At 56.7% G+C, this 24,733-nt stretch overlaps 2 protein-coding genes and 1 pseudogene across 5 annotated transcripts in view; all 3 read left to right on the top strand.

Annotated features, from left to right (window-relative positions):
- Hnrnpul1 (heterogeneous nuclear ribonucleoprotein U like 1) overlaps positions 1-6,468 on the top strand; it is a 38,746-nt gene extending 32,278 nt beyond the window's left edge. For all 3 annotated transcript variants that reach the window (XM_045133563.1, XM_004670371.2, XM_045133564.1), the window contains exons 11-15: positions 1,398-1,566; positions 2,048-2,329; positions 3,066-3,352; positions 4,562-4,750; positions 5,229-6,468. In XM_045133563.1, coding sequence (XP_044989498.1) covers positions 1,398-1,566; positions 2,048-2,329; positions 3,066-3,352; positions 4,562-4,750; positions 5,229-5,345 — 1,044 coding nt within the window. In that variant the 3' untranslated portion in view covers positions 5,346-6,468. The remainder of the gene's footprint in view (positions 1-1,397; positions 1,567-2,047; positions 2,330-3,065; positions 3,353-4,561; positions 4,751-5,228) is intronic.
- On the top strand, positions 787-882 carry LOC123454925 (annotated as a pseudogene).
- Positions 6,469-8,411: 1,943 nt separating the features above from the next.
- Ccdc97 (coiled-coil domain containing 97) lies at positions 8,412-20,511 on the top strand. 2 transcript variants are annotated; one of them, XR_006633489.1, is made up of 6 exons: positions 8,412-8,551; positions 13,078-13,527; positions 15,334-15,609; positions 16,014-16,143; positions 17,221-17,813; positions 17,909-20,511. XR_006633489.1 is itself a non-coding variant. In XM_004670308.2 (5 exons), the coding sequence occupies exons 1-5, from the start codon at positions 8,506-8,508 to the stop codon at positions 17,342-17,344; spliced, it is 1,026 nt and encodes a 341-aa protein (XP_004670365.2). In that variant the 5' UTR covers positions 8,412-8,505; the 3' UTR covers positions 17,345-20,511. The 2 variants fall into 2 exon arrangements, 1 of the variants encoding a protein (XP_004670365.2); XM_004670308.2 differs by having other exon boundaries at positions 17,221-20,511.
- Positions 20,512-24,733: the final 4,222 nt, after the last annotated feature.

Here is a 24,733-nt window from a genome sequence, read left to right as displayed (position 1 = left end):
GCAGTGCTCCATGCCAGCACGTGGCCAACTGTACTTAGGAAGAGCACACACTGTCACCGTGTCAAGTGCCCCGGTTAGAAGCTTGGGTGTGAGGCAGGTGTTTCAGATGACTGAGGATATAGAAGATTTGTAGTGCTGATGGGAACAGTCTATATGCCTATCAAAGGGACTGATAATTGTAGCCTTTACACTGACTTTTTTTGCGGGGAGGGGGAAGCACTGCACAGAAGAATTAAAGAACCCCTGAGGTTTATCATATGTGCACTAGAATTCCTTCCCTCCCATATTAAGCATCGCAGAAGTACTCTACGAACTGTACAGGAGAAGTTTAGGAGGCTGAGAGGTGGCTCAGTGATTAAGGCATTTGCCCACAAAGTTTAATGGTCCGGGTTCAATCCCCAGTACCCAGGTAAAGCCAGATGCACAAAGTGGCACATGTGTCTGGAGTTCATTTGCAGTGGCTGGAGGCCCTGTTGCGGCCATTCTCTTTCTTCTCTCCCAGCCTCCCCATCTTTCTTCTTACAAATAAGTAAATAAAAATGTTTTTTAAAAAGAAAGTAGGCTGAAGAGATGGCTCAGCTGTTAAAAGACTGCCAAACCTAACTACCTGAGTTTGATTACCCAGTACACACGTAAAGCCAGATGCACAAAGGGCTCTCGCGTCTGGAGTTCATTTGCAGTGGCTGGAGGCCCTGGTGTGCCTATGCTATCTGTTTTTCTCTCTGTCTTTCTCTGCTTGCAAATAAATACAAATATTTTTAAAAGAAAAGAATGGGGAAATGGAGTTGTAAAGTACAGTGCAAAAAAATTGGAATGATACAGAGATTAGCACGGCCCCTGCGTTAGAATATTACACAAATTTGTGAAGTGTCCCATATTCATTTTAAAAAGCAAAACTTGGGCTGGAGAGATGGCTTAGCGGCTAAGCTACTTGCCTGCAAAGCCAAAGGACCCATGTTTGACTCTCCAGATTCTACATAGGCCAGACAGACAAGGTGATGCAAGCGCAAGTTGGCACATGCAAACAAGGTGGTGCCCTTGTCTGGAGTTGGATTGCACTGGCCCTGGCATACCATTTCTCTTTCTCTCGCTCGCTCATTCTTGCTTTAGTTTAAAAACAAAACAGAGCCGGGCATGGTGGCATATGCCTTTAATCCCAGCACTCGGGAGGCAGAGGTAGGAGGATTGCTGTGAGTACAAGGCCACCCTGAGACTACATAGTGAACTCCAGGTCAGCCTGGGCTAGAGTGAAACCCTACCTCGAAAAGTTTAAAAAAAAAAAAAAGGCAGGATGTAAAGGCAAATCCTAGCATTTGAGAGTCCTGTCCTGCCCTGCAGCATCCTCTCGGGAAATGTGCTCTAAGGGCCTTCTCTTCCCCTTCCTCACCTGCTCCTAGACAAATGTATATGGCTCAGCCCAGAGACGAAAAATGAGACCATTTGAAGGCTTCCAACGGAAAGCTATTGTAATCTGCCCCACTGATGAGGACCTCAAAGACCGGACAATAAAGCGGACTGATGAAGAGGGGAAAGACGTCCCGGATCACGCGGTCTTGGAGATGAAAGGTAGGAAGTGTCTGGCTCCCCTCCGGCCATCTCTCCAGGGTCCCCTTTCTCACTGTCCCGCCCCACTCACCGGCCCCTCTTCTGTGGTGCTGGTCTTCCCTCACTTGGTCTCTTACATGTCTCCCGCACCTGTGACTGGCCAAGCTCTCTGTGTCAGGCTGGGGAACGGAGTATGTGGGCACCCACACTGCAGAGCCTGTGCCATCTCATGCCTCAGGGCACCCGCTGGCCACTGGGACATGGCAGGTGTTCGTTTGGTGCTCAGTAAGACGGGGTGGGGTTGTGCCTGGCACAGAGCCTCCCTGCGGTGAGGCTGGAGCACTCTGAAGTGCATGACCAGACGCCTCGGCCGCCTCTCGGAAAGGGAGGGGAGGGTCTGTCGGTGCCAGGGAGCTGGGGTTCTCTCTCCCCTCCCCCTTCTGCAGGTCAGGAGACGAGCGGCAGAAGGTGCTGACCTCTCTCCCTGCTTCCTTCCTCCTAGCAAATTTCACGTTGCCTGATGTTGGCGACTTCCTGGACGAGGTTCTGTTCATTGAGCTGCAGCGGGAAGAGGCCGACAAGCTGGTGCGGCAGTACAACGAGGAAGGCCGCAAGGCCGGGCCGCCCCCTGAAAAGCGTTTCGACAACCGAGGTGGCGGCTTCCGGGGCCGTGGGGGTGGCAGTGGTTTCCAGCGCTATGACAACAGAGGCCCCCCTGGAGGCAACCGAGGAGGCTTCCAGAACCGAGGAGGCGGCAGTGGTGGAGGAGGCAACTACCGAGGAGGTGAGCCATCTGGCATACAGCCCTCCCGTCCCTGGCTTGGGGTTAGTCTGGCTGCCTCTAGTCAACATGGACGCTTCCTGAGCCCACTGTGGCTTGGCCTCTGGGAACCTGGCAGCAGTGACTGGAACCTCAGAGAGGCTTCCCCACTCCCTTACTCCCAACTGCTGCTACATAAGCCTTTTTCCATTGATAAGTATTTTGTCCATTATTCCATCATCTGATGGTAGCTTCTTGAGGATTCCTGAAGGGCCATTTTTGGACCTGGCACAAGGCACATGGAGGGATGGGTTTAAAGAAGCTTGTGCAAGTTACCAACTCAATGGGAAAATCCAGGGGTGCTGTGACCTCAGGTGACTCCAAGGTGGTCTGTGGGAGACATCAGAGCTTAGAAAGGGCCTCTTGAGGGATCCATGTCTAAATTGAAGCCACCCCTGTGCAGTAGGAATCTGCTAGGGAGAGGAAGGAAGGCGTCAGGCCCAGGAAGCCACTTTTACAAAGGGTCAGGGGAGACCCTGCCGATGGGGCAACCTTCAGAGGATGAGATCTGACTTATTTGTGGCTGGACACAGCCAGGACGTCTGGCCACACAGGTTCACGATCCTGTGGGTAACACGGCAAGGGGCGGGAGGTGCCCTGGTGTGTGTTGTTTTGCTGACTGACTGAGCAAGGTCATGCTGCAGCCACCGAGGCCACCCAGCCTGAGAGTGGTGAGGTCTCACATGGACTTCTCCACTAGGTTTCAACCGTAGTGGAGGTGGTGGCTACAACCAGAACCGCTGGGGTAACAACAACCGGGACAACAACAACTCTAACAACCGAGGCAGCTATAACCGGGCTCCCCAGCAACAGCCACCACCACAGCAGCCGCCACCGCCACAGCCACCACCGCAGCAGCCGCCGCCGCCGCCCAGCTACAGCCCTGCTCGGAACCCACCAGGGGCCAGCAGCTATAACAAAAACAGCATCCCAGGCTCCAGCGCCAATACCAGCACCCCCGCCGTGAGCAGCTACAGCCCTCCACAGGTGAGGACACTCACTCGTGCTTGCGTGGATCATGTGCGTGTGCTCCAGTGGGAGGAGGGAGAGGAGAGTCAGCGGGCCCATAGGTCTCTGCTGTTCCTGTACCTGACTTCCTCCTGGCAGTGCTGGACTGGGGTGGTCTCCTGGACACTCCAGAGCCCCTCCAAAGCCCTACCCATGCCTCCCTCCTCCCTGAGAATGGACTGTAAGCACTGGTGCCTCAAGCAAGCAGATGTCTCCTGGCTCTGTCACTGGCCTCACTGGATCCCTAAGAAAGCATTCCATGGAGTCACCCTTTGTCCAGAGGGGGCAGCGAGGGTGCCAGGCTCAGTGAGAAGCTCCAGCCTCTGTCCAGTGTTTGGGCTCTGTGCACACCCTTCCTGAGGGCTGCCATGCCCGGATGCCTCCTAGAAAGGAGCTAGGCAGCCCTCCCCAGCCTCAGCGCCCTGGCTCAGTGACCTCCTTTACCCCAAGGGCTTGTGGTATTGCTAGAACTCACTTCTGAGGTGTGTTGTGAGATGAACAGAACGGTGCTGTGGCTTAGTGGCTAAGGCTCTGTGACTAGGAAACCCGGGATCAGTCCTTCTTGGTTGTGTGACCTTGGCTGAACAGTTTCAGCTTCCACATCTGTAAAATAGGGCTCGTAGACGAGCCCCGAGTCTGCATTCCATGAGGTGTCCTGTACCGAAGCACCGTGCAAAACGCCTCTCGTGGTTCGCAGCCAGCTGTGCTGTAGCGGCTGCCGCAGCCTGCGCACGCGGCTGGAACACAGACAGCCTGTAGGGCGGCTCTGCTGGCCTTCCTGTTCACAAAATGAAGCTGGGCTTTCAACAGATGCCAGGTGTCTATCTAGGGTCTCAGAACTGCGATTTTTAAATTCATGTATGTATGTATGTGAGAGAGAAAGAGGGGGAGAGAGAGGGAATGTGCACACCAGGGCCTCTAGCCGCTGCAAACAAACTCCAGACACGTGCACCACCTTGTACATCTGGCTTTATGTGGGTACGAGGCAATCATACCCGGCTCTCTCTCCAGCCCCAGGCTTGCTGCTTCTGTCCTGTGCCCGCACACCAGAGCTGACTTACCACCTCCTTGGCCCCAAGCAGTCTCCATCAGGGAAGCCTTTACCTTCATGAACTGACTGCTCACCAAGGTACCTCCACCCCAGTGGTGTGCGCTCTGTCTCACAGAACTCTGGGCTTTCTCTTCCAGCCGAGTTACAGCCAGCCGCCCTATAACCCGGGAGGTTACAGCCAGGGTTACACCGCCCCACCGCCGCCTCCTCCACCACCGCCTGCCTACAACTATGGGAGCTACAGCTACAATCCTGCCCCCTACACCCCACCTCCACCTCCAACTGCACAGACCTACCCTCAGCCTGCCTATAACCAGTATCAGCAGGTAGGTGCCCAATGGGCAGAGGTTTCCAGGGGCCCTCTTAGGTGCGTGTTTCACCTTAGGTTCCTGCCCGTCCCCAAAGTGATGCGCTCACGTTCTTCTGTTAAGGCCTTCCATTTGGTCAGTTGGGTGGCCAGTCTTCATGCAGCCTGCAGACCTGGCCTTCAGGTCCCACTTTGCCGCTATGGCCAAGATGCCAAACCCTATTCCAGTCTGGTACTCAGGCCACCATACTGTTTTCTTAACATTTTGAAGATGACACTGTGCCTAAAAGGGCACCGAGTTGACAAGGCAGGAAAGCACGGCTTCAGCCCCTGGCTGCCCTCCTGTGTGGCCCAAGTCAAGTCTCTCATCCTCCCGAGGTCCTTTGTTTCTGTCAGAGCAGCCCTGTGTTGAGTCCCCCGCCCCGCCCAGGGTGGGTGGGCCTCTGTGAGGCATGGCGTGGCTGAGGGCTAACTGGACGATCCTGGTCTCTCCTCAGTATGCCCAGCAGTGGAACCAGTACTACCAGAACCAGGGCCAGTGGCCGCCGTACTACGGGAACTACGACTACGGGAGCTACCCCGGCAGCACGCAGGGCGGCGCGAGCTCACAGTAGCTGGTGCCTCTGGAGGCCCTGCCGGCGTCCTCCGCCAGCGCTGGCCTCGGCCCCTTTTTACCCTCTCCGGGTCCTGTGGTGCTGGGGACAGGGTCATCCCAGGGTTGCCGCCCATCTGAGGGGCTGCTTCTCCCAGACAGGCCAGGCATTTTTCTCTGGATTCAACAGGCAACAGTGACCTTTCTTTTCTCTTCTCTTGTCCTCTTCACTTTCCACCACCTCCTGTCTTCCTGCTCCTTTTTGACTAAAGAACCCCTGCCTCCCCCCTTGGTCACACAGTGAGGCTGCAGTAACGGGAGGGGGAGGGGGCTGCCTCCCCCTTGGTCACACAGTGAGGCTGCAGTAACCAAGGGGTCCCTGCCTGTCTGTTCCCTCCCACCTTCTCTGGCCCCACGGCTTCCCAGACTCATGCATTTGGTTGTAAATTCTTCCAGGAGCTGTTTTACTGTCTACTTTTCAGGATTTAAAAAAAAAAAAAGTCAAAAACTCTTTAAAAAAAGTTTAAAAAACAAAATGCAGAGGGAGGAAGCAGTGACCTATTTTTGGTAATTATGCTTTTGTTAATTTTAGACTGTGTCTGTTTTACTGTGGGTCCTCCATCAAAACTTCATCAAATGACCATGTCCTTGCTGAGCTCAGGTGGCTGAGGAAGAGCCGCACCCTGGAAGCGGACACAAACCAGAGTCAGCTTTGACCTAACTTTTTATACGCCGCCTCCCTCCCTTCCCAACTTTGCACACAGCCTCTGTTCGGTTGACTTGTAACAGCTTTTGTATTTGCAGAGAGTGTGACTATTGAACTTGAAACCTTTTATTCCGGGCGTCTTGGTAGTTTCTGGTGGGGTAAGCGGGGGAGAGGGTGAAGGGGCGCGGGTGGGGGGCTCCTTCCCTTGACAACCGAGGTTGCTTCCCCGCCCTCCCTCCGTGTTCTCCCAGGTGCCAGCCTCAGCCCGACAGTGGTCCTCTTTGACTATTCCTACTGCCCCTTGACCCATATGTTTTAATAGGATTTTAACAAACTGCACTTATTAAGAAATGTTTTGCCCTGTTTTGTTTTGTTTCCTTTCCTTTCAATAAATGACATGGCACCTCCTAGCAGGAAGGAAGCAGGGTTGAGCCCTGAAGTGTTACTGCAGTTGGCCTTTAATTGGGGTGGGTGGTCTTTGAAGGGAAATTGTTTACCCATTCACTAAACACAAGTGGTTCTCTACTTCACAGCTCCACTTGGTCCACTAGCAGAGGGACAGGTGTGTGGGGTCATCACCAGGTACTGACCGACCAGCCACCTCCAGGTGGCCTTACGGCTCTCCTGTGCTCTGGGCCAGAGTTCTCATCTTCACCTCCCAGTTAGTAAGTGGTGGAAATCTGCCTCATTCCTCAGCCGGTCTCACGGTGCTGGGGACACCAAGAACAGCCAAGGCAGTCCTGGGCCTGGTTCTTCAGTTCCGCTCCAGAGAACGCAGACCTGTGGTCAGTTACAGGCCCAGTGGTTGGTGCGCCACTCAGGAGTGGTGGGCGTTTGGGGAGAGCGTTCTGGAGGAGAAGGGCGGGAGCTGTAGACTGCGCTCCCCTCCCGGGCACCTGCTGTGTTGTCAGGTGTCAAAGTTGCCGCTCAGTGCTGGCCCAGCGTGCGCAATGACCAACACAGCCAGAAGCCAGGAGGCGGTTGAGTGGTCCTGAGGCCTGAAGGGGAACACCTGAAAGTGAGGATGAGCCAGAGTGGCCAAAAGTGACCCTGGAGTGCCCAGCTCTACTGTGGAAGAGGGTTGGTCCACAGTCCAGATTCCCAGCAAGTGCGTGCTCTGGGCCGTAGCGCCCTCTGCTGGCCGTTGTTGGTGATAGCTTTCCCCATCAGGGCAAACTGGCCCTAGGGCCTTTCTTTCCTTATTTCCAGGTCGGGGCGTGGGTGAAGGTTTCCTGTTCTCAGCGGTTCCTGGGGGTCAGTCCCTGCGGGATAAAGCTCCAGCCACTTAGTTGAGCTTAGGCGGCCTGCTGACCTGAATGGCTTCACCTCCTTGTTCCCCTTCGAGCTCCAGACCAGTGGATCACGGGGTGCTGGGGGGGGTCCCTTTTGGAATTTTCTTAAAACGCAAACTTCAAGTGTTTCTCGAGATTTTGATACTCAGATACTCCAGTCAGCGTCCCGAGTGTTGGGAATACAGGCATGAGCTCTTCGCCAAGCCTCCAGGTTGCTCCTTGAGCTCTTGCTGCTGTGCGCCCGGGCTGGCTTGGCATTGACCGCCGGGCCAGCTTCACACCACCTTTCTTACCATACTGACCACCCCTGGCAAGCACGGCTACCGTCCTAGCCCGCCTGCCCCAGGCCCCCGGCCCAAATCCCGCACAACCTTCTGTCTCAGCTTTGCTCTCCCTGCTGGGAAAGCTTTCCGTCCACCATGTCTGTACAGGGCGGTCCTAGGGAAGCCCTGGACCCTCCTAACCAGCTCGCGGCCACCCCTCTTGGGAGCAGATGCCCTGGTGTGAATCCCTACCCTTCCCAGCGCAGGTCAGTTCTTTCTCCGCACAACCCCTCCAGTGCCCGGAGGACAAACCCCTGGGAAGTGTGCTGACGACCCCCATCTCAGGCCAGCCACTAAAAAAAGGCCAGGACTAGCGGGGCGTGGTGGCGCACGCCTTTAATCCCAGCACTCGGGAGGCAGAGGCAGGAGGATCGCCGTGAGTTCGAGGCCACCCTGAGACTACACAGTGAATTCCAGGTCAGCCTGGGCCAGAGCGAGACCCTGATGATAGAGACAGGCACTCCGAAGCTTTAAAAGGCAGAAGGATGAGCAGCGGGACATTCCAGGCCAGCTTGGGCTAGAGAGACTGCCTCAAACACAAACTGAGATAGCTCCAGCTCCCGGGAAAGTGCTCATGTGTAGCCAGGCCCCCCAAACACGGACCGTGTCAGAGGCTGCTCACAAGCAGTGAGCCTGCGACCCGCCGCCGGGATTATCCCGTCGGGCGCAGCCAGCCGGGCTGCTGCGGGAGCCGCGCATGCGCGCAGAGCGAATCCGCTTTCGCCCCGGAACTGAAGCGCCTCGGGAGCGGCGGCCCGCGCGGGGACGGACGTGCAGAGCCGGAAGTGGGCGTGTGCCTGGGGTCCCGGCCGGCCTGCGGACCCCTTTTCTCCGAACTCCAGTGGCGGTTGGCGGTCGGAGATGAGCGGGATGGAGGCTGTGGCGGCGGCGGCGAAGCCCGACCACGGTGAGGCGCCTGGCGGACGGAGCGGGGAGAGGACGGGGGGAAGGGGTGGTGCGGTTCTCGCGGTGTCACCGGGAAATGGTTCCCGGGGAACCTGCCCGCAACCTCACCTGGCCCCGCCGCTCCGTCTCACGTTGTAGGACGGTTGGTCTTTCCCAGACCCTTCCTCCCAGGGCCCTGACTACAGCCCCCCCACCACCTTTCCCCGTGCCAGGCTGACTCTGTTAGCCTGAAGAGTTTGTAACGTTCAGGGTCTCCCTTGCCTGGTGCAAACTCTTCCCCAGCCCCGCCTCAGATAGGTCTTTCCCTCGAATTCCCCTTTCCCTATGCCCCAGGCTAGACCCCGTCTTGTCCTGTGCAAACTCCACTCACAGTGGACTGACAGCTTCCATTCCCTCCCAACTCTTACCCCTCCCCATAAAGCAGGCCTCCTCCAAGCCTTTTCTCTGCTTTACATCCCCCATCACTACCCAGCAAGTGTCCACATTTTTGGTTTGGTTTGGTTTGGTTGGTTGGTTGGTTTTTCGAGGTAGGGTCTCACTCCAACCCAGGCTGACCGGGAATTCACTATGTAGTCTCAGGGTGGCCTCGAACTCACGGCGATCCTCCTACCTCTGCCTCCCAAGTGCTGGGATTAAAGGCGTGGGCCACCACGCCTAGCCAAAATCTTTTTATTTATTTGAAAAACATTGAAGGAGTAAGTGTGGACATGCCAGAGCCTCCTGCTACTGCAAATGAACTCCAGACACATGTGTTATTTTGTACTTCTGGTTTCTCCTGGGGTTACTGAGAAATGGAACCAAGGCCGTCAGGCTTTGCCAAGCAAGAACCTTTAAATGCTGAGCCATCTTTCCAGCTATTTTTCACACCTGGCTTTAAAATTATTTTGTCAGCTGGGCGTGGTGGCACACACCTTTTAATCCTAACACGTGGGAGGCTGAGGTAGGAGGATTGCTGTGAGCTTTAAGCCAGCCTGGGACTGCATAGTGAATTATGAGTCAGTCTGAGCTAAAATGAGACCCTACCTTTAAAAAAAAAAAAAAAAAAAAAACAGGGACTGGAGTGATGCCTTAGCAGTTAAGGCACTTGCCTGCAAAGCCAAAGGATCATGGTTCAATTCCCTAGGAACCACATAAGCCAAATGCACAAGGTGGTGCATGCATCTGGAGGACATTTGCAGTGGTTGTAGGAAGGCCCTGGCTCCTATTCTCAATATATATCTATCTGTCTGTCTCTCTCTCTCTCTCTCTCTCTCTCTCTCTCTCTCTCTTTGGGGGGTTCTGAGGTGGGGTCTCACTCTAGCTCAGGCTGACCTGGAATTAGTCTCAGGGTGGCTTCGAACTCATGGTGTCTATTCTCTCTCTCTTTATCTTCCTCTTCTCTCTCAAATAAATAAAAATAGACATTAAAAGGCTGGAGAGATGGCTTGGCGGTTAAAGCGCTTTCCTGCAAAGTCTAGTGACCCAGGTTCGATTCACCAGTACCCACGTTAGCCAGATGCACAAGGGGAGGAGGCATGCGTCTGGAGTTCATTTGCATAGGCTAGAGGACCTGGCACACCCATTCTCACTCCCTATCTGCTTCTCTCTTTCAAAATGGATAAATATTTTTTAAAAAAAAATAGCCAAAAAAATTCCCCCAAAAATTAAAAAGGGAATTGTTAATCATCGAGTCTCACTCTAGTCTTGGCCATCCTGGCCTTTGCACTCATGGTAGTCCTCCTACCTTTGTCTCCCAAGTGCTGGGATTAAAGGCCTGTGCCACCATGCCTGGCTAAATTGGCTTTGCGTTTGAAATTTTTCATGATTACAAGGCAGGCTGGCTTGTTGCTAGCACTTAGGAGATGAGGCGGGAGGGTTGCCACAAGAGTCCGACCTAGGCTTGAGGGAAGGCTTAGTGATTAAAGCACTTGCCTGCAAAGCCAAAGGACCCAAGTTCAATTCCCCAGGACCCATGTAAGCCAGATGCACAAGGTAGCATATGCATCTGGAGTTCATTTGCAACGGGTAGAGGCCCTGGTGCACCTATTCTCATTCTCTCTCTCTCTCCCTGCCAAGTAAATAAAAATAAATAAAAGGAAAAACTCATAATTTTTACATGTGTGTGGTGTGCATGTGGGGAAAATGCATGCATGTTGGTATGTGGAGGCCAGAACCCACCCTGGGGTGTTACCCTCAGGACCACCTCTTTTTTTCCAGACATTCTCTCCTTAACTTGGATATCACTAATTAGACTGGCCCCATGGATCTGCCTGTCTGTGTCTCCCCAGAGCTGGGATTACAAGCACACCATGCCAGCATCTAGATGGGCTCTGGGGCTGGAATGAGGCTCTCAAACCTGCTAGGCAAGCACTTTAGCTACTAAGCTATAGTCTCAGGGTGACCTCAAACTCACAGTAATCCTCTGCCTACTTCTGCCTCCCAAGTGCTGGGATTAAAGGTGTGCACCACCACGCCTGGCTTGCTGGTTCTTATTTTGTTGCTTTTTAGACAGGATGTTCGTACCCAGAATGTCCTAGAAATCACAGCAGTTGTCCTGCCTCAGCCTCCCCAGTGCTGGTATTCCAGGTGTGCGCCACCACCACACCCAGCTTTCACGATGTTCATTTTAATTTTATTTATTTATTTATTTATTTATTTATTTTGTTTTTTCGAGGTAGGGTTTCACTCTAGTCCACGCTGACCTGGAATTCACTCTGTAGTGTCAGGGTGGCCTCGAACTCACGGCGGTCCTCCTCTCTCTGCCTTCTGAGTGCTGAGATTAAAGGCTTGTGCCACCACAACTGGCTTATTTGATTTTTTTGTGCTAGATATTTGGGAGCACTCAGTCCCATTGAGCCCTCTTCCACCCTGGCCACTTTCCCTGCACTTGGTGTGACACCCTTCTCGTTCCTTTTGTCTGCCAGGCCGCTTCTTCTCGGCCCTTGGCGTGGGCTCCCTGTAACCAGGTGTTTTCTCCCAGAGTCCTGAAGCCTGAAGTCACCAGGGCGCCACAAAGCCTGGTCTCCTCACGGGGCTCTAGACGCTGCTTCGCCTCTCAGCTGGAGGCGGCTTCTAGAACTCTCTGGCTTGTGGCCACAGCCCCCCAGTCTCTACTTCACCCTTCACACTGCTGAGGTGTGTCAGACTTCCTCGGCCTCCCTTACTGCATTTAGGAGGCAGCTGGAAATCCAGAAAACCCTGTCCATCTCTGGAGCCCCAGCTATGTCTGTGGGTACCCTTTCCCAGCCCTCACGTGAAGTGACTACCACAGGTTCTCGAATTAAGATGTAGCTGTCGGCCGGGTGTGGTGGTACGCCAAGAGTTCAAGGCCACCCTGAGACTCCATAGTAAATTCCAGGCCACCCTGAAACCACATAGTGAACTCCTGGTCAAGCTGGGCTAAAGCGAAACCTTACCTGGGGCGGGGGTAGGGGTGCTGTAGCATCTTGGGGCATGGGGAGGGAGATAGTTTTATCTTTCACAGGTATGTGCTCCTCTCACCTGTCCAGTGAGACTGGTGCTGCGGCCTCTCCTCTCGTTCCTTTTTATTTATTTATTTATTTTGACACAGAGAGAGAGAGAGAATGGGCACGCCAGGGCCTCCCGCCGCTGCAAGCGAACTCCAGATGCGTGCGCCCCTTTGTGCATCTGGCTAACATGAGTCCTAGGGAATCGAACCTGGATCCTTAGGCTTTGCAGGCAAGTGCCTTAACTGCTAAGCCATCTCTCCAGCCCTCTACCCCTTTGCCTCTTTTTTTGTGTTTTGTTTTGTTTTTTTAAGGTAGGGTTTCTCTCTAGCCCAGGCTGACCTGCAATTCACTTTGTAGTCTCAGGGTGTCCTTGAACTCATGGTGATCCTCCTACCTCTGCCTCCCAGTGCTGGGGTTAAAGGCGTGTGCCACCACACCTGGCTTCTCCCTCCATTTTTATCCTAGCTCAGCTGACGGGCACGCCTGTCGCTCCAGCCCTGTACTTGTCTCTGGGGAGGCTGGAGGCTCACGTCTGTCCTGTTAGTCCCCTCAGGTGCCTTTCCTGGCCAAAACCTAATTCTCGTCTCTGTCGCGGTCTCGAGGACTATTTGGCTGTTTCCTAGGCAGAGCCGGGGACCTTCTCTGAGTGCCTTTTGGCCCTCAAGCCCCATAGTTTGTCCGTCTGAACGGCTTTCCTAACGAATTTTCTCCTCTCTCTGCCTTACTTTTCTGCACAGCCAGACACCTTATGTATTACATCATGTTGTCAGGAATCGGTTTTCTGATTGATTGCCTGTGTGCCCCAGTAAATGTCTGTCTGTTGTTCACCATGGTCTCTCCAGAACCTAGTGTAGATTATATATGTGTGTGCATATATATGTATGTATGTATGTATGTATGTATGTATGTATATGTGTGTATGTATATACATGTGTGTGTTTGTATATATGTATACAGATATATATTGTGGCATGTGCAGTCGGTACTAGGTTGGTTGAGCATGTGAAGACACCCAGTCCCTCCCTCCACCTTTCCTGCTGAACCCCATCCCTGCACTGGGGATTCTGCCCCCTCACAGGCTGCACGGAGCCCACACCTGCACTCTGGGGGGAGCTGAGCCAGACTCCAGCCCCGTCCGCAGCCCAGGACAAGGAGGGGGCCGCAGAGGGCGCAAGGGGCGGCCCCGACGGCCAGGACACCGAGAGCCCGGCGGTGCGCGCCATGCTGCGCGCCGTGGCCGCCGGCCGCCTGCCCGTGTGCAGCCAGCAGCAGGGCGAGCCCGACCTCACCGAGAGCGAGAAGGTGGCCATCCTGGGGCGGCTGTACCGCGAGAAGCCGCTGGTATTCCTGGAGCGCTTCCACACGGGCCTCCGCGAGGAGCACCTGGCCTGCTTCGGACACCTGCGAGGAGACCACCGCGCCGACTTCTACTGCGCCGAGGTGGCCCGGCAGGGCGCCGCCCGGCCCCGAGCCCTGCGGACCCGCCTGCGCAACCGCCGCTACGCGGCCCTGCGAGAGCTCATCCAAGGTGCGCAACGATGGGTGAGGGGACTGTGGGGAGGGGGTGGGCAGAGATAGGAACATCATCGTGAGTTCGAGGCCACCCTGAGACTCCATACTGAGTTCCAGGTCAGGGCTAGAGTGAGACCCCGCCACGAAAAACCAAAAGATGTAAGAGGGAACTCAGAGAAAGAGACCAGGGGGTTGGAGAGACACGCCTGCAAAGCCTAAGGACCCAGGTTCAATTCTCCAGGTCCCACATAAGCCAGATGCGCAAGGTGGCGCATGTGTCTGGAGTTGCTTCGCAGTGGCTTGAGGCCCTGCCGCACCCATTCTCTCTTCTCTCTGTCTCAAAAAAATTTGTATTTTTTTTTTTAAAGGAGACCAGGGAAGCCAGGAGAGGTGGCACATACTTTTAATCCCAGCACTTGGGAGGCAGAGATAGGAGGATTGCTGTGAGTTCCAGGCCACCCTGAGACTACATAGTGAATTCCAGGTCAGCCTGGGCTAGAGAGAGACCCTGCCTCGAAAAGCCAATAAAAACAGTCCATGGCATGGAGACAGAAGTGTGAAGTGTGACAGTGGCCTGGAGGGAGAGCACCCTGTGAAAAGAGAAGTCAATCGATGACAGAGTGGCCATTTTTTGAGACAGGATCTCACTGTAGCGTAGGCTGGCCTCCAACTGCCGTTGTCCTGGCCTGGCTTAGTACTGGTGGAAGCGGCACGTTAGATCTGAAGACGCGGTGCGCGGCATGGTGGTGGCAGACGCGTAGTCCCTCAGGTCCCAGCCTCACGTCATGCGCAAAGATATCAGGAGAAACCAAGGGGAATCTGTTCATGGCCTTGGGGACATAGAGTCCACCTTGAGTAAAATACACGTTGGAGGGAAATGTGGATACCTAATTAATTTTATTTAATTATTTATTTGTGTTTTGTGGTAGGGTCTCATTCTAGCCCAGGCTGACCTGGAATTCACTATGTAGTCTCAGGGTGGCCTTGAATGCACAGCGATCCTCCTACCTCTGCCTCCTGAGTGCTGGGATTAAAGACATGGGCCACCACGCCCGAATCCTTGAGACTTAATTTAATTAAAAGGAACTTGTGGCCCAAGCACACAAGCACTGAAGTTCAAGGCAAAAGCAGTAGGCGTGACTGAGGCTCCAGCTGCGGTCCCAGCACAAGCTCCTAAAGGTCACAGGCAGGAGGGCAGCAGGACCCACGGGGTCACGGTGCAGAAAGGAAGGGTGCAGTGTGCGTAGAGAGGACAGCAAAAAAGGGGGAAAACAAACTGGGTGGGTGACAGTCTGAGTCAGGTAGGAAGGACGGAAACAGACTCTGGTAGAAGATTCCAGAAACACGGGTGTGAATACAGAGCGCAGGATTCAGGAGGCTGAACAGGACAGGGACTGTTACCAAGCATGGGGCCAGGATTTGGAGCCCCTGGCTCTGGAGACAGAGTGAGGGCCCATGGGTGCAAGGACCATGGGCCAATGTGAACCTCCTGGAAGGACAGACCCCCTCCTGCAAAGCAAGCAGCTGGGAAGTGCAGAGAAACACGTACGTGTGTGCCTTTCCACACACCCGGGCCTCTGTGGGGCGTGTGCTGAGACAAACGGAGAGCGCATGCGTACTTGTGGATCCTGTGCGGGCACGTGCCACTGCCAGCATGTCCCAGGCGTGCCCTGCGTGCACATCTTGAGCGCACCAGCGGCCGCAGGCACGGATGTATGCGTGTACTCGGCGCAGGCGGCACGCTCACAGCCGCCCCTTCTGTATGGGAACGTGCGCGCGTGCGTGTGCGTGTCGGCGTGACCCGCGCCTCCGCTGTGCGCAGGGGGCGAGTACTTCAGCGACGAGCAGATGCGGTTCCGGGCGCCCCTGCTGTACGAGCAGTACATCGGGCAGTACCTCTCCCCGGAGGAGCTCAGCGCCCGCGCCCCAGCCCCCCAGCGGCCCCGGCCCTGCTCGCCCGGCACCCCCGCCTGCACCCTCTCCGACCTGCTGCTGCAGTCCTACGAGGAGCGGGAGCTGCAGCAGCGGCTGCTCCAGCAGCAAGAGGAGGAGGAGGCCTGCCTGGAGGAGGAGGAGGAGGAGGGAGACAGCGAGGAAGGTGAGGGCCAGTGGCAGGGAGACAGACTCCTTGTCTTGGACATCCCCGCCCGTGTCACTTCACCAGAGCGGACCCCAGCTTGCAAGAGCAGACGTGGCGTCCATCCCTGATCCCTGCCCAGCCCGGCCCTCCAGCCAGCACACCTCCCCACACTGCTCACGAGGGTCAGTGTCGCGGGCTCCCTTACCGCAGAGCCTGGCCCATGCTGGGACCCCTTCCTTCAGGTTTCCATCATGACCCTGCGTAGTCTCCAGAACATGTGTGCGACGTGCGCCCCTGGAGGGCAGGGACCAGGCGTCCTGGGTTCCCCATGCCATCCACTACGAGCCTGGGCACGGAGTAGCAGCCCAATGGGCATGAGCTCATGCCTCCCTCCCGGGCGGGGTGTCCCCTGTCCTCCGCAGACCGGAGGTCAAGCAGAGACTCGGAGACCTGGGTACCCGACTCGGAGGAGAGGCTAATCCTGCGGGAGGAGCTCACCAGCCGCATGCACCAGCGCTTCCTGGACGGCAAGGATGGGGACTTCGACTACAGGTGCTCCTGCCCCGCCCCGGCACACCGCAGCCTTGGGTGGCCATGCAGGTCCCCAGCCCGTCCACAGGGGGTCTCCCTTCACAGTGCATGAGGGCTTGGATGGGGCAGCTGCAGAATCCAGGTCAGCCAGACAAAGGCCTGGGTATCCTTGCGCTAGCCCGTTCCTCTTGGAGCCGTAGCCCTCGTCCGCAAGCGGGGTGGGAACTGAGCTGACGGTAGTAGCTCCACGGTGACTTGCAAAGCTGAAACGATGCTACCGTGGCAAACAGCAGTAGCCTGAGATTACATAGTGAGTTCCAGGTGAGCCTGGGCTAGAGCGAGACCATACCTGGGGGAGAGGGGGGTGGTGGTGGCAGAAATAAAGGGGGGGCTTCAGAGGGTCCATGCGCCACAGTGGCACATCCACGACCAGCCAGGGCCACGAAGGGACACCCCTAGGGAGCTGCCCCGTTGCTGACGCTGGAAGTAGCGGGGCCCAGATGTGTCAGCCAACTCCTGCTCCGTGCACATCTGCGTCTCCAAGCCTGGAGACGAGTCGGGGGACAAGCCCACCTTCCCTGCCTGCTCTGAGGGAAGTGGAATGCTCTAGTGGGGACGGCCTAGAGAAGGGGCATGCATGTCACACAGAGCCCCCACGGGACATGAGCGACGTGCAGGGGTCAGGGTGAGCAGAGACACACGCCTAGGCTTGGTCCTTCCTGGCCAGCACAGCACTGCCGGCGCCCCGAGAGGCCAGGGGAGCAGCAGGACTGGGGCCGAGCTCAGGTGGAGAAGGGCGCACAGGGTGCCCAGCATCCTGCCTTAGGGGAGTTTCCCCTGTTACCGCCTCCCCCCCCCCAGCCCCATACGGGGCTTCCGTGGGGTCCCGTGAGCCTGCTCCCAGGGGCACATTCACATGTCACACTGCCATCGGGAGGCCAAGCCCACCTCCTGCGGAAGGCCTCGGGATGCAGGCCTGGTGTCCCCGTGTCTCCCTTTAGAAAGTGTCTCCTGAAGTCCTGAGAGGCTCCTAGGAGGGCCAGCCCCAAGCCCTTGGCCCCGGCCCCCCCGGGCCCCTGACCCCCTCCTCCCCTGCAGCACGGTGGACAACAACCCGGACTTCGACAACCTGGACATCGTGGCGCGGGACGAGGAGGAGAGGTACTTCGATGAGGAAGAGCCTGAGGACGCCTCCAGCCCAGAGCTGGGCGAGGAGGACTGACGCCGCGGCCATCCCAGCCACGTGGGGACCCCGGGGCAGCACCCCTGGACCTGCCACAGACCTTTCTTGGTTCTCTACCCTTCTCCCTGGGGACCCATCGTCTACCTCTTTGTTTACTCTTTGGTTGTTTTTGTGTTTTTTTCAGTTTTTCAAGATAGGGTCTCTCTCTAGCTCAGGCTGACCTGGAATTCACTATGTAGGTGGCCTTGAACTCATGGCGATCCCCCTGCTCTGCCTCCCAAGCGCGCGGGGATTAAAGGCATGTGCCACCACGCCCTGCTACCCGGCTTTTTTGAGACAAGGTCCTGGTATGTAGCACTGCCCAGCGCGTTACCATGCAGCCCAGGCTGGCCTTGAACCCTTCAGACTCCAAGGGCTGGGATGACAGGTGTCTGATTTCCCTGCCGCTCCGTGCGCGCGCGTCACCGCCCTGCCCTCGATGCCGCAGGTCCCCACAGCAGGACTCGGGGTGAGTGCTTCCCCCTTGACTGAGCGAGTAGGCCATATGTGGGCCCCCTGCCTTCCGCCACTTGCCTGACAGCCGGACCTCCTGCTGCCCTTAAGGTCCCCCTCCTCGGCCTTGCTCTCCACGCCTGTTTCGCATACCTGCCTGTCCACTGCCGTGACTCGACTGGACTCGTCTCCATTCCAGGCTCGGCCCTTTATCTCGCCCTCTCTGTCTCCCCTCCCCCCAGGCCTGGCCCCTGTGGGCAGCAGAACCCTGACCTCACTGCTGGCGGAGGAGGGGTGGGAACAGAGGCGGCCACCAGCTCCTGCCTCTCCCTCTCCACCCTGGCGGTGAGGACTGGCAGAGGCAGAACTGGGACCACAGGGCCAGCTTGGGTGTAGGGAAAGGGACTTTCCCTCCAGGTCTCCTCACCCACGGCTCCCATCCCATCCCATCCCGCTCCCCCCACCCCCCTGCGCACACACCCCCCCAGTCTCACTTCCTCTGCCTCCTCTCCTGTTTACGCTCCCCAAACCCATCCACACAGGCTGTTATCATGGTCCTGAGTCATCCCCCCACACATGCCTGCCTGCCTCAGCGTCCCTGCCCCCAGCTGGCCACAGGGCCCGCCCCTTCGAGCCCCCTGCCGCCCTGGGCTAATGGGAGCCAGATGGCCGCCTGTGACTCAGCCACAGCCTGTGGGAACCCAGGCGTCCTACCTTCCCATGCCCCACGCCCGGCCCCTGCTGGCGCGGCGCGCTGAGACTGGGGGTGGAAGCCAGCGTTGCTGGAGATGGGACCCTCGCTACCGTGAGACGGAAGAGTGGCATTTTGCCCTGACCACACCTGAAGGATCCTCAAAACTATGTCGTTCGTTGGACCAAGGTCTTAACCCCTGGCTTCTGGGTCAACGGGAATCTGTCCCCCAGAGACCAACAGTGAAAGTCCTGGCTTCTGAGCAGCTCAGCCAGAGCGCCAACCTCCCCACACAGCCAGCCGGCTCCACTCGGCAGCGCAGACGGGCCAGGCGGCCTCGCAGGAAGAGCCAGGACTGGCACCCACGTCCTCGGGGCCACCTGCCTGGTAGCCTTTGGGCTACCCAAACTGGACAGTGGTGGGAACACAGACTGACTCAGGCCAAAGACCATAAAAACCAAGTACTGAGTCACCTCTGTCCCTGGGCCACCACAGCACACCTGTGCCATGTGCTGTCCCCACATCCCCCCAGAGGGTAGGCGAGGCCCTCCAAGGCTGTCACAGCGCTGGGGACAGGAGAGCTTTCACCGGGTAACGCAGTCCAGTGACTCATTCACTCTTCTCCAGTCCGCCCGCCGTCTGGTCACCAAAGCTGTTTACGATAAGCTCTGCCATACGTCTATCTGGGGCAGAACTCTGGGAAAGTATTCTTGTCAGAGATGAGCGGGCGGCACAGCCATTGAGTCACAATGGGCTTAGTCAGATGGCCAGGCTAGGAGACAGGAGTGTTTGCAGCTGAGAGACAGAGGTGGAGCCAGTCACAGCGACAGGGATTAGATGAGGAGACAGGAAGAGAGGATGGCAGAGACACACCCCTGCTCTCGCAGCCCCCACTGGTGCCCGCCCTCTGCCCCTTCTCGGGGTCCTGGGCATGGGTGGGCAGAGAGGGTGAATCAGGGCAGGAGAGACCCTCCGCAGGTTATCAGTCCCCCACGCCATGGCTCCTGCCTGACCTGCCCACCCCTGGCCTCGGCCCCTGCTGTTCAGTCTCAATCCTCCATCTCCTCCCCGTTCCCACCACTCTGGCCACTCCTGAGCTCCCGCGCCTGACCTCGCTTCCCCATCCCTCCTCCCCCCACTCCCCCGCCGGCCCCTACTCTGTCTCTGTCCTGGATCCTGGGAAGTCCGGGTCAGAGCCCCACTGGTGGCCCCGGGAAGGCCACAGTAAGGGGTCACCACCTCACACCCCGAGAGGGCAACAGGTTTGCAGGCCTGTCTGGCCAAAAGGAAATGTCTGCACCGTGGCCCGGTCACCCCCACCCCCAGGACCTGCATGCCGGGCCACTTGCCGCCCCCGGGCTGAGGCCGGGTAAACACAGCCGCGCGGCAGCCTGGGGATATTTATACCGAGGCCGGGCGTGGGGCCAGTGCCCACCACAGCCCCTGCCCTGCCCTGCCCGCTGCCACAGCCAGCCCTGAGCCAGCGTGGCACCAGCCAGCAAGGGGACACCACAGACAGTCTCCACTCAGCACGGAAGCCAACAGAGGCTCTGGTCACACAACAGCCAATGGCTCCGCAAGATACGAGGTCCCCTCCTCCGGGAGCAGCGCAGAAACAATGCAGTGTCCCTTCACATGCACACACTGACACCTCCAAACTTGCTCAGAAGGAACCATACAGCTCCTCACACGCAGACCAGAGGCAAGGGCCCAGACGCAGCGCCCACCCGCCACCGACCAGGACACTCTGAAGACACACACAGACCCAGGCTTCACAGCCACGGCGACAGTCGGCACACACCACCGTGATCGCAAAATGGTGTTGGGGGAGAGGAATGGCTCAGTTGGTAGAGTGCCTGCATAACAGGCCCAACGCCCCGAGTTCAACACTCAGCACCCAGCACCCGCGGCGCACGCCTTTAATCCCAGCACTTGGGAGGGAGGGAGGCAGAGGTAGGAGGATCACTGTGAGTTCGAGGCCACCCTGAGACTACATGGTGAATTCCAGGTCAGCCTGGGCTAGAGGGAGAATTTATCTTGAAAAACAAAAAAAAAAAAAAAAAACAACAATAGATAATAAATACCCAGCATGGCTGTGTACCCCTCTAATCCCAGCACTCAGGAGGCAAAGGCAGGAGGATTACAAGTTCAAGGTCATCCCCTGCTACTTGAGTTCAAACCAGTCTAGGCTACATGAGTCTGTGTCTCAAAAAAAAAAAGGGGGGGGGAACGAAACTGGAGAGAAGGCTCAGCAGTTACGGAGCTTGCCTGCAAAGCCTAACAGGTTTAATTCCCCAGTGCCCATGTAAAGCTGGACGTACAAAGTGGCACATGCGTCTGGGGTTCGTTTGCAGTGGCTAGATGCCCTGGTGTTCCCATCCATATTTTTTCTGCTTGCAAATGAATATTTAAAAAAAAGAACTGGAAGCCTAAGCATCTAGGTTCGAGTCTCCAGGTCCCACATAATCCCGATGCATAAGGTGGCGCATGTATCTGGAGTTTGTTTGCAGTGGCTGGAGACCCTAGGTGCCCATGCCTTCTCTCTGTCTGTAATAAGTAAATAAAAATAAATATGTTTTTAAAAACGGGGCTGGAGAGATGGCTTAGCGATTAAGTGCTTGCCTAAGGACCCTGGTTCGAGGCTCGATTCCTCAAGACCCACGTTAGTCAGATGCACAAGGGGGTACAGGCATCTGGAGTTGGTTTTTTTTGCAGTGGCTGGAGGCCCTGGCGCACCCATTCTCTCTCACGCTGTATCTGCCTCTTTCTGTCTGTTACTCTCAAATAAAAATGAACAAAAATAAATAAATACACTGGAGCTAAGCATGTTAAGATAGCGAGACATGGTGGCACCCACCTTTATTCCCCGCACTTGGGAGGCAGAGATAGGAGAATCGCCGTGAGCTCAACAAACCAAAAATAATTAAGTAAGATAAATACAAAACTTGACACCTGAGGAAAGGCTGACGCAGGCAGCTGGCAGCGTGCATGCTCACCAGTTCAGCAGTGCCAGGAGGGAACCCGCAGAAAGTCCCCGGCCTGTCAGGCAGAAACGTGAACCGGCGGCACACACTGAGCAGAAATGCAGCGCTGGCCACAAACACGGAGCTGAGACACGTGCTGGGGACACACAACCCAACCGACCATGCCAGCTACGCCACAGGGCCCAGGCTGCTGGGCTGGGGAACAGAAGGACCACCCCCCCCCCCAACAAAACTGCGCCAGTCACGCCTCAAGAACAAGACATGCATGCCAACAGGGTGTGTGCATGCGCGGGTCAGGATTTCGTGGGAAGAGAACTCTCCCTCTTCTCTCCCCCTCCCCCACTGACCTGGTCCCAGCGGGTCCAGGAGGGGGGCAGGAAGGCCTGAGCCAGCCTCCCTGGCCGCTTCCTGCCTTTAAGAGGCCTGACGGGAAGCAGGGGCTCCAGCCGGAACCCAGGCCCCCCCCCACCAAGACTTCCCCCCCCCAGGCCCCAGCAGGTCACAGGGCGGGGCACCTCGACCCCTTGCCCTGTCCCTGCGGTTGGCACAGGCGGGCCAGGCCACCCAGCGGGCCCGGCTATCGGTGGCGTGGCGGGGCAAGGGCAGCACGAGGAGGCTCTGAACCTACACTTTCACCCCCCTCGTCCCACACTGGCGGCTCAGCTACAGCAGGCAAGTGGGCGGACTGTGTCACCCACAGGTGCGCTGGCTCAGGGCACAGCCAGCACTTGGCATGTCCACAAGGCCTGGGCCTATGCAACCCCGTGTGTGGTGTGGGTGTGTGTGGGGTGGGGAGAGCTGCTACGTCTGGGGTGTTACTGTGTCTGGGTCGTGATGGGGTCGTAGCTGTTTGTGGGGCCCCCTTGGGGCTCCTTAGGCGAGTGTGGGTGTCAAGGGTGTCAGACAGTGGCTATGACCCACCAGCAGTCTGGGATTGCCATGTGTGTAAAACCTCCCTGTGTGGCGTGGGTGGGACCGTGGCGGGTCACGGGATGACCATGAACCCGGGGAGGATGTTTGTGTAGCCACTGGGGGAGTCCAGTTTCCCCAATGGGGGTTCTAATGCCATTATGTGTGTCTGATGGGGTGACAGTGTCGGAACCCACGTCTGGTGTGTGGTGGTAACCATGACCCTATGGAATATATTTGTATGGTGGCCTTTGGCTACTAGAGTCCCTACTTATGTCATGTCCCAGAGAAGCACCAGGGCTGGGCTGTGTTTATGCGATGGGCTGACACTCTGTGTTTTTAATCTGAGTCTGTGTGGTCTGTGGCTGCTGTCTGGTGTCACCGTCCACTTGTCCCAGCACCGCAGGGTCTCTAAGAGGTGAATGTATTTGTGCGCCTGTGGGACGCTCTGTGTGTGTGTGTGTGTGTGTGTGTGTGTGTGTGTGTGATCCCTACGGGACTGCAGTGACTGTAATCTCTGCTACGGCTGTGCCCTTGCCAGGGTCTCTGCCTCCTGGGGCCAGACCCCACTGGGGTCTCCACATAGAGGCCCCAGCTCCTTGCATAGTGAGCTCCCCCCAACCCCAACCTGGTCCTCAAAGACTCTCCTCAGCCCCACGGTGAGAGGAAGCTGGTAGACCCAAGACCCACCCGCGGGCCCAAGGAGCTCCAGCCTCCCTCAGAGACCTTCCCTGGGTGAGGAACAAGTCCAGCCCCCCCCCAAAACTCCCCCCCCCCGCTTGAGAAAAGCAGAGGAGGAAGAGAACAGAAGAGGAAACCAAGAATTCACAAGCTGCACCCCACTCGATAGCAAGACTCACTGAGGCCCAGGCCTCTGTGACAGTTCAGCTCCCTGTGGTCACCTCTATTGCCCCCACACTCTCCTCCCCCACCCCATTTACTTTACTCTCAACAACCAACCAGACCCTGGCCCTCTTGGGCTCCTGGGTCAACTGAGCCCCTCCTCTGTTCAGAACCTGCCATGGTCCCTTCCCCTCCCCCCCGCCCTTTTTTTTTAATATTATTTATTTATTTGAGAGCGACAGACACAGAGAGAAAGACAGATAGAGGGAGAGAGAGAGAATGGGCACGCCAGGGCTTCCAGCCTCTGCAAACGAACTCCAGACGTGTGCACCCCCTTGTGCATCTGGCTAACGTGGGACCTGGGGAACCGAGCCTCGAACCGGGGTCCTTAGGCTTCACAGGCAAGCGCTTAACCGCTAAGCCATCTCTCCAGCCCCCTTTTTTTTTTTTTGAGGTAGGGTCTCTCTAGCCCAGGCTGACCTGGAATTTACAATCTAGTGTCAGGGTGGCCTTGAACTCACAGCGATCCTCCTACCTCTGCCTCCCAAGTGCTGGGATTAAAGTCGTGCACCACCACGCCCGGCAAGTTCTTGCAGTCTACTCCGTGACCCAGAAAGCAGTCCTAGGTAGGGGTGCAGACCCTAAACTCCAGAAGCCTGGGTTTAGATCCCAGCTCTGCCACTTGCTAGCTCTGTAGATTTAACAAGTAACCTCTGGGCCTCAGTACCCCATCTGTACAGTGATGACCAAACACCCCAAATAGAAGGGTCCTCAAGGTTGTTTTATTTCTTCATGGGGAGATGGGGGTGAGTGGATGAGACAAAGTCTCACTGTATAGCCCTGGCTGGCCTAGAACTCACTATGTAGACAAATATGGCTTTGAATTTGCAGCATTCATCCTGCCTCTGCCTCCCTGAGTGACGGACTTAAAGGCAGGCTTCAGACATTTTTATTCTGTTTGTTTTTCAAGGTAGGGTCTAGCTCTAGCCCAGGCTGACCTGGAATTCACTACGTAGTCTCAGGGTGGCCTCGAACTCACGGAGATCCTCCTACCTCTGCCTCCCGAGTGCTGGGAGTAAAGGCATGCGCCACCACGCCAGGCCTCAGTGTTTTGGACTCAGCCGTGCTGCTCCAACGGGGACCTAGCCACACAACACGTAGACCGAGGAAGCCTGGCTGTCACCAGAACAGGCGGAGGGCAGGGCTTGGCTCAGGGCTGAAGCTGGCCACCCCTGCTCCTCTGGGCTGTGGGGAGCAGCAGCGACACACCTAGCAAGTTGGAAGTGTTATCACTGCCCAGCCTGTGATGGCTCCCCTGTGACTCAGCTCCCAACACCCTTCCCTCGCTCAGCCGCTTCCAGCCACACGGGCCTCTTTCCTGTGTAGCACACCCCAAAGGGGGTTGTCAGTTCTCACTTCCGGTCTTTCCTCAGGCCCTTCTAACGGGAACACAACCTCCCTGCCAGGGCTCTGGACTTCCTTTAAGTTTTAATTTCCACTCCCTTCCTC

Source organism: Jaculus jaculus, chromosome 14 (genome assembly GCF_020740685.1).
Source record: "Jaculus jaculus isolate mJacJac1 chromosome 14, mJacJac1.mat.Y.cur, whole genome shotgun sequence".
Classification (NCBI taxonomy): domain Eukaryota; kingdom Metazoa; phylum Chordata; class Mammalia; order Rodentia; family Dipodidae; genus Jaculus; species Jaculus jaculus.
Note: the sequence above shows the minus strand (reverse complement) of the source record. Positions and strands in the feature narration are given on the sequence as shown.

Coding starts and splice junctions, on each gene's coding strand:
- Ccdc97 (XM_004670308.2), top strand. CDS start 8,506: ATGAGCGGGATGGAGGCTGTGGCGGCGGCGGCGAAGCCCGACCACG. Junction 8,552..13,077: donor GGCGGCGAAGCCCGACCACG/GTGAGGCGCCTG, acceptor GCCCCCTCACAG/GCTGCACGGAGCCCACACCT. Junction 15,610..16,013: donor GGAGGGAGACAGCGAGGAAG/GTGAGGGCCAGT, acceptor TGTCCTCCGCAG/ACCGGAGGTCAAGCAGAGAC.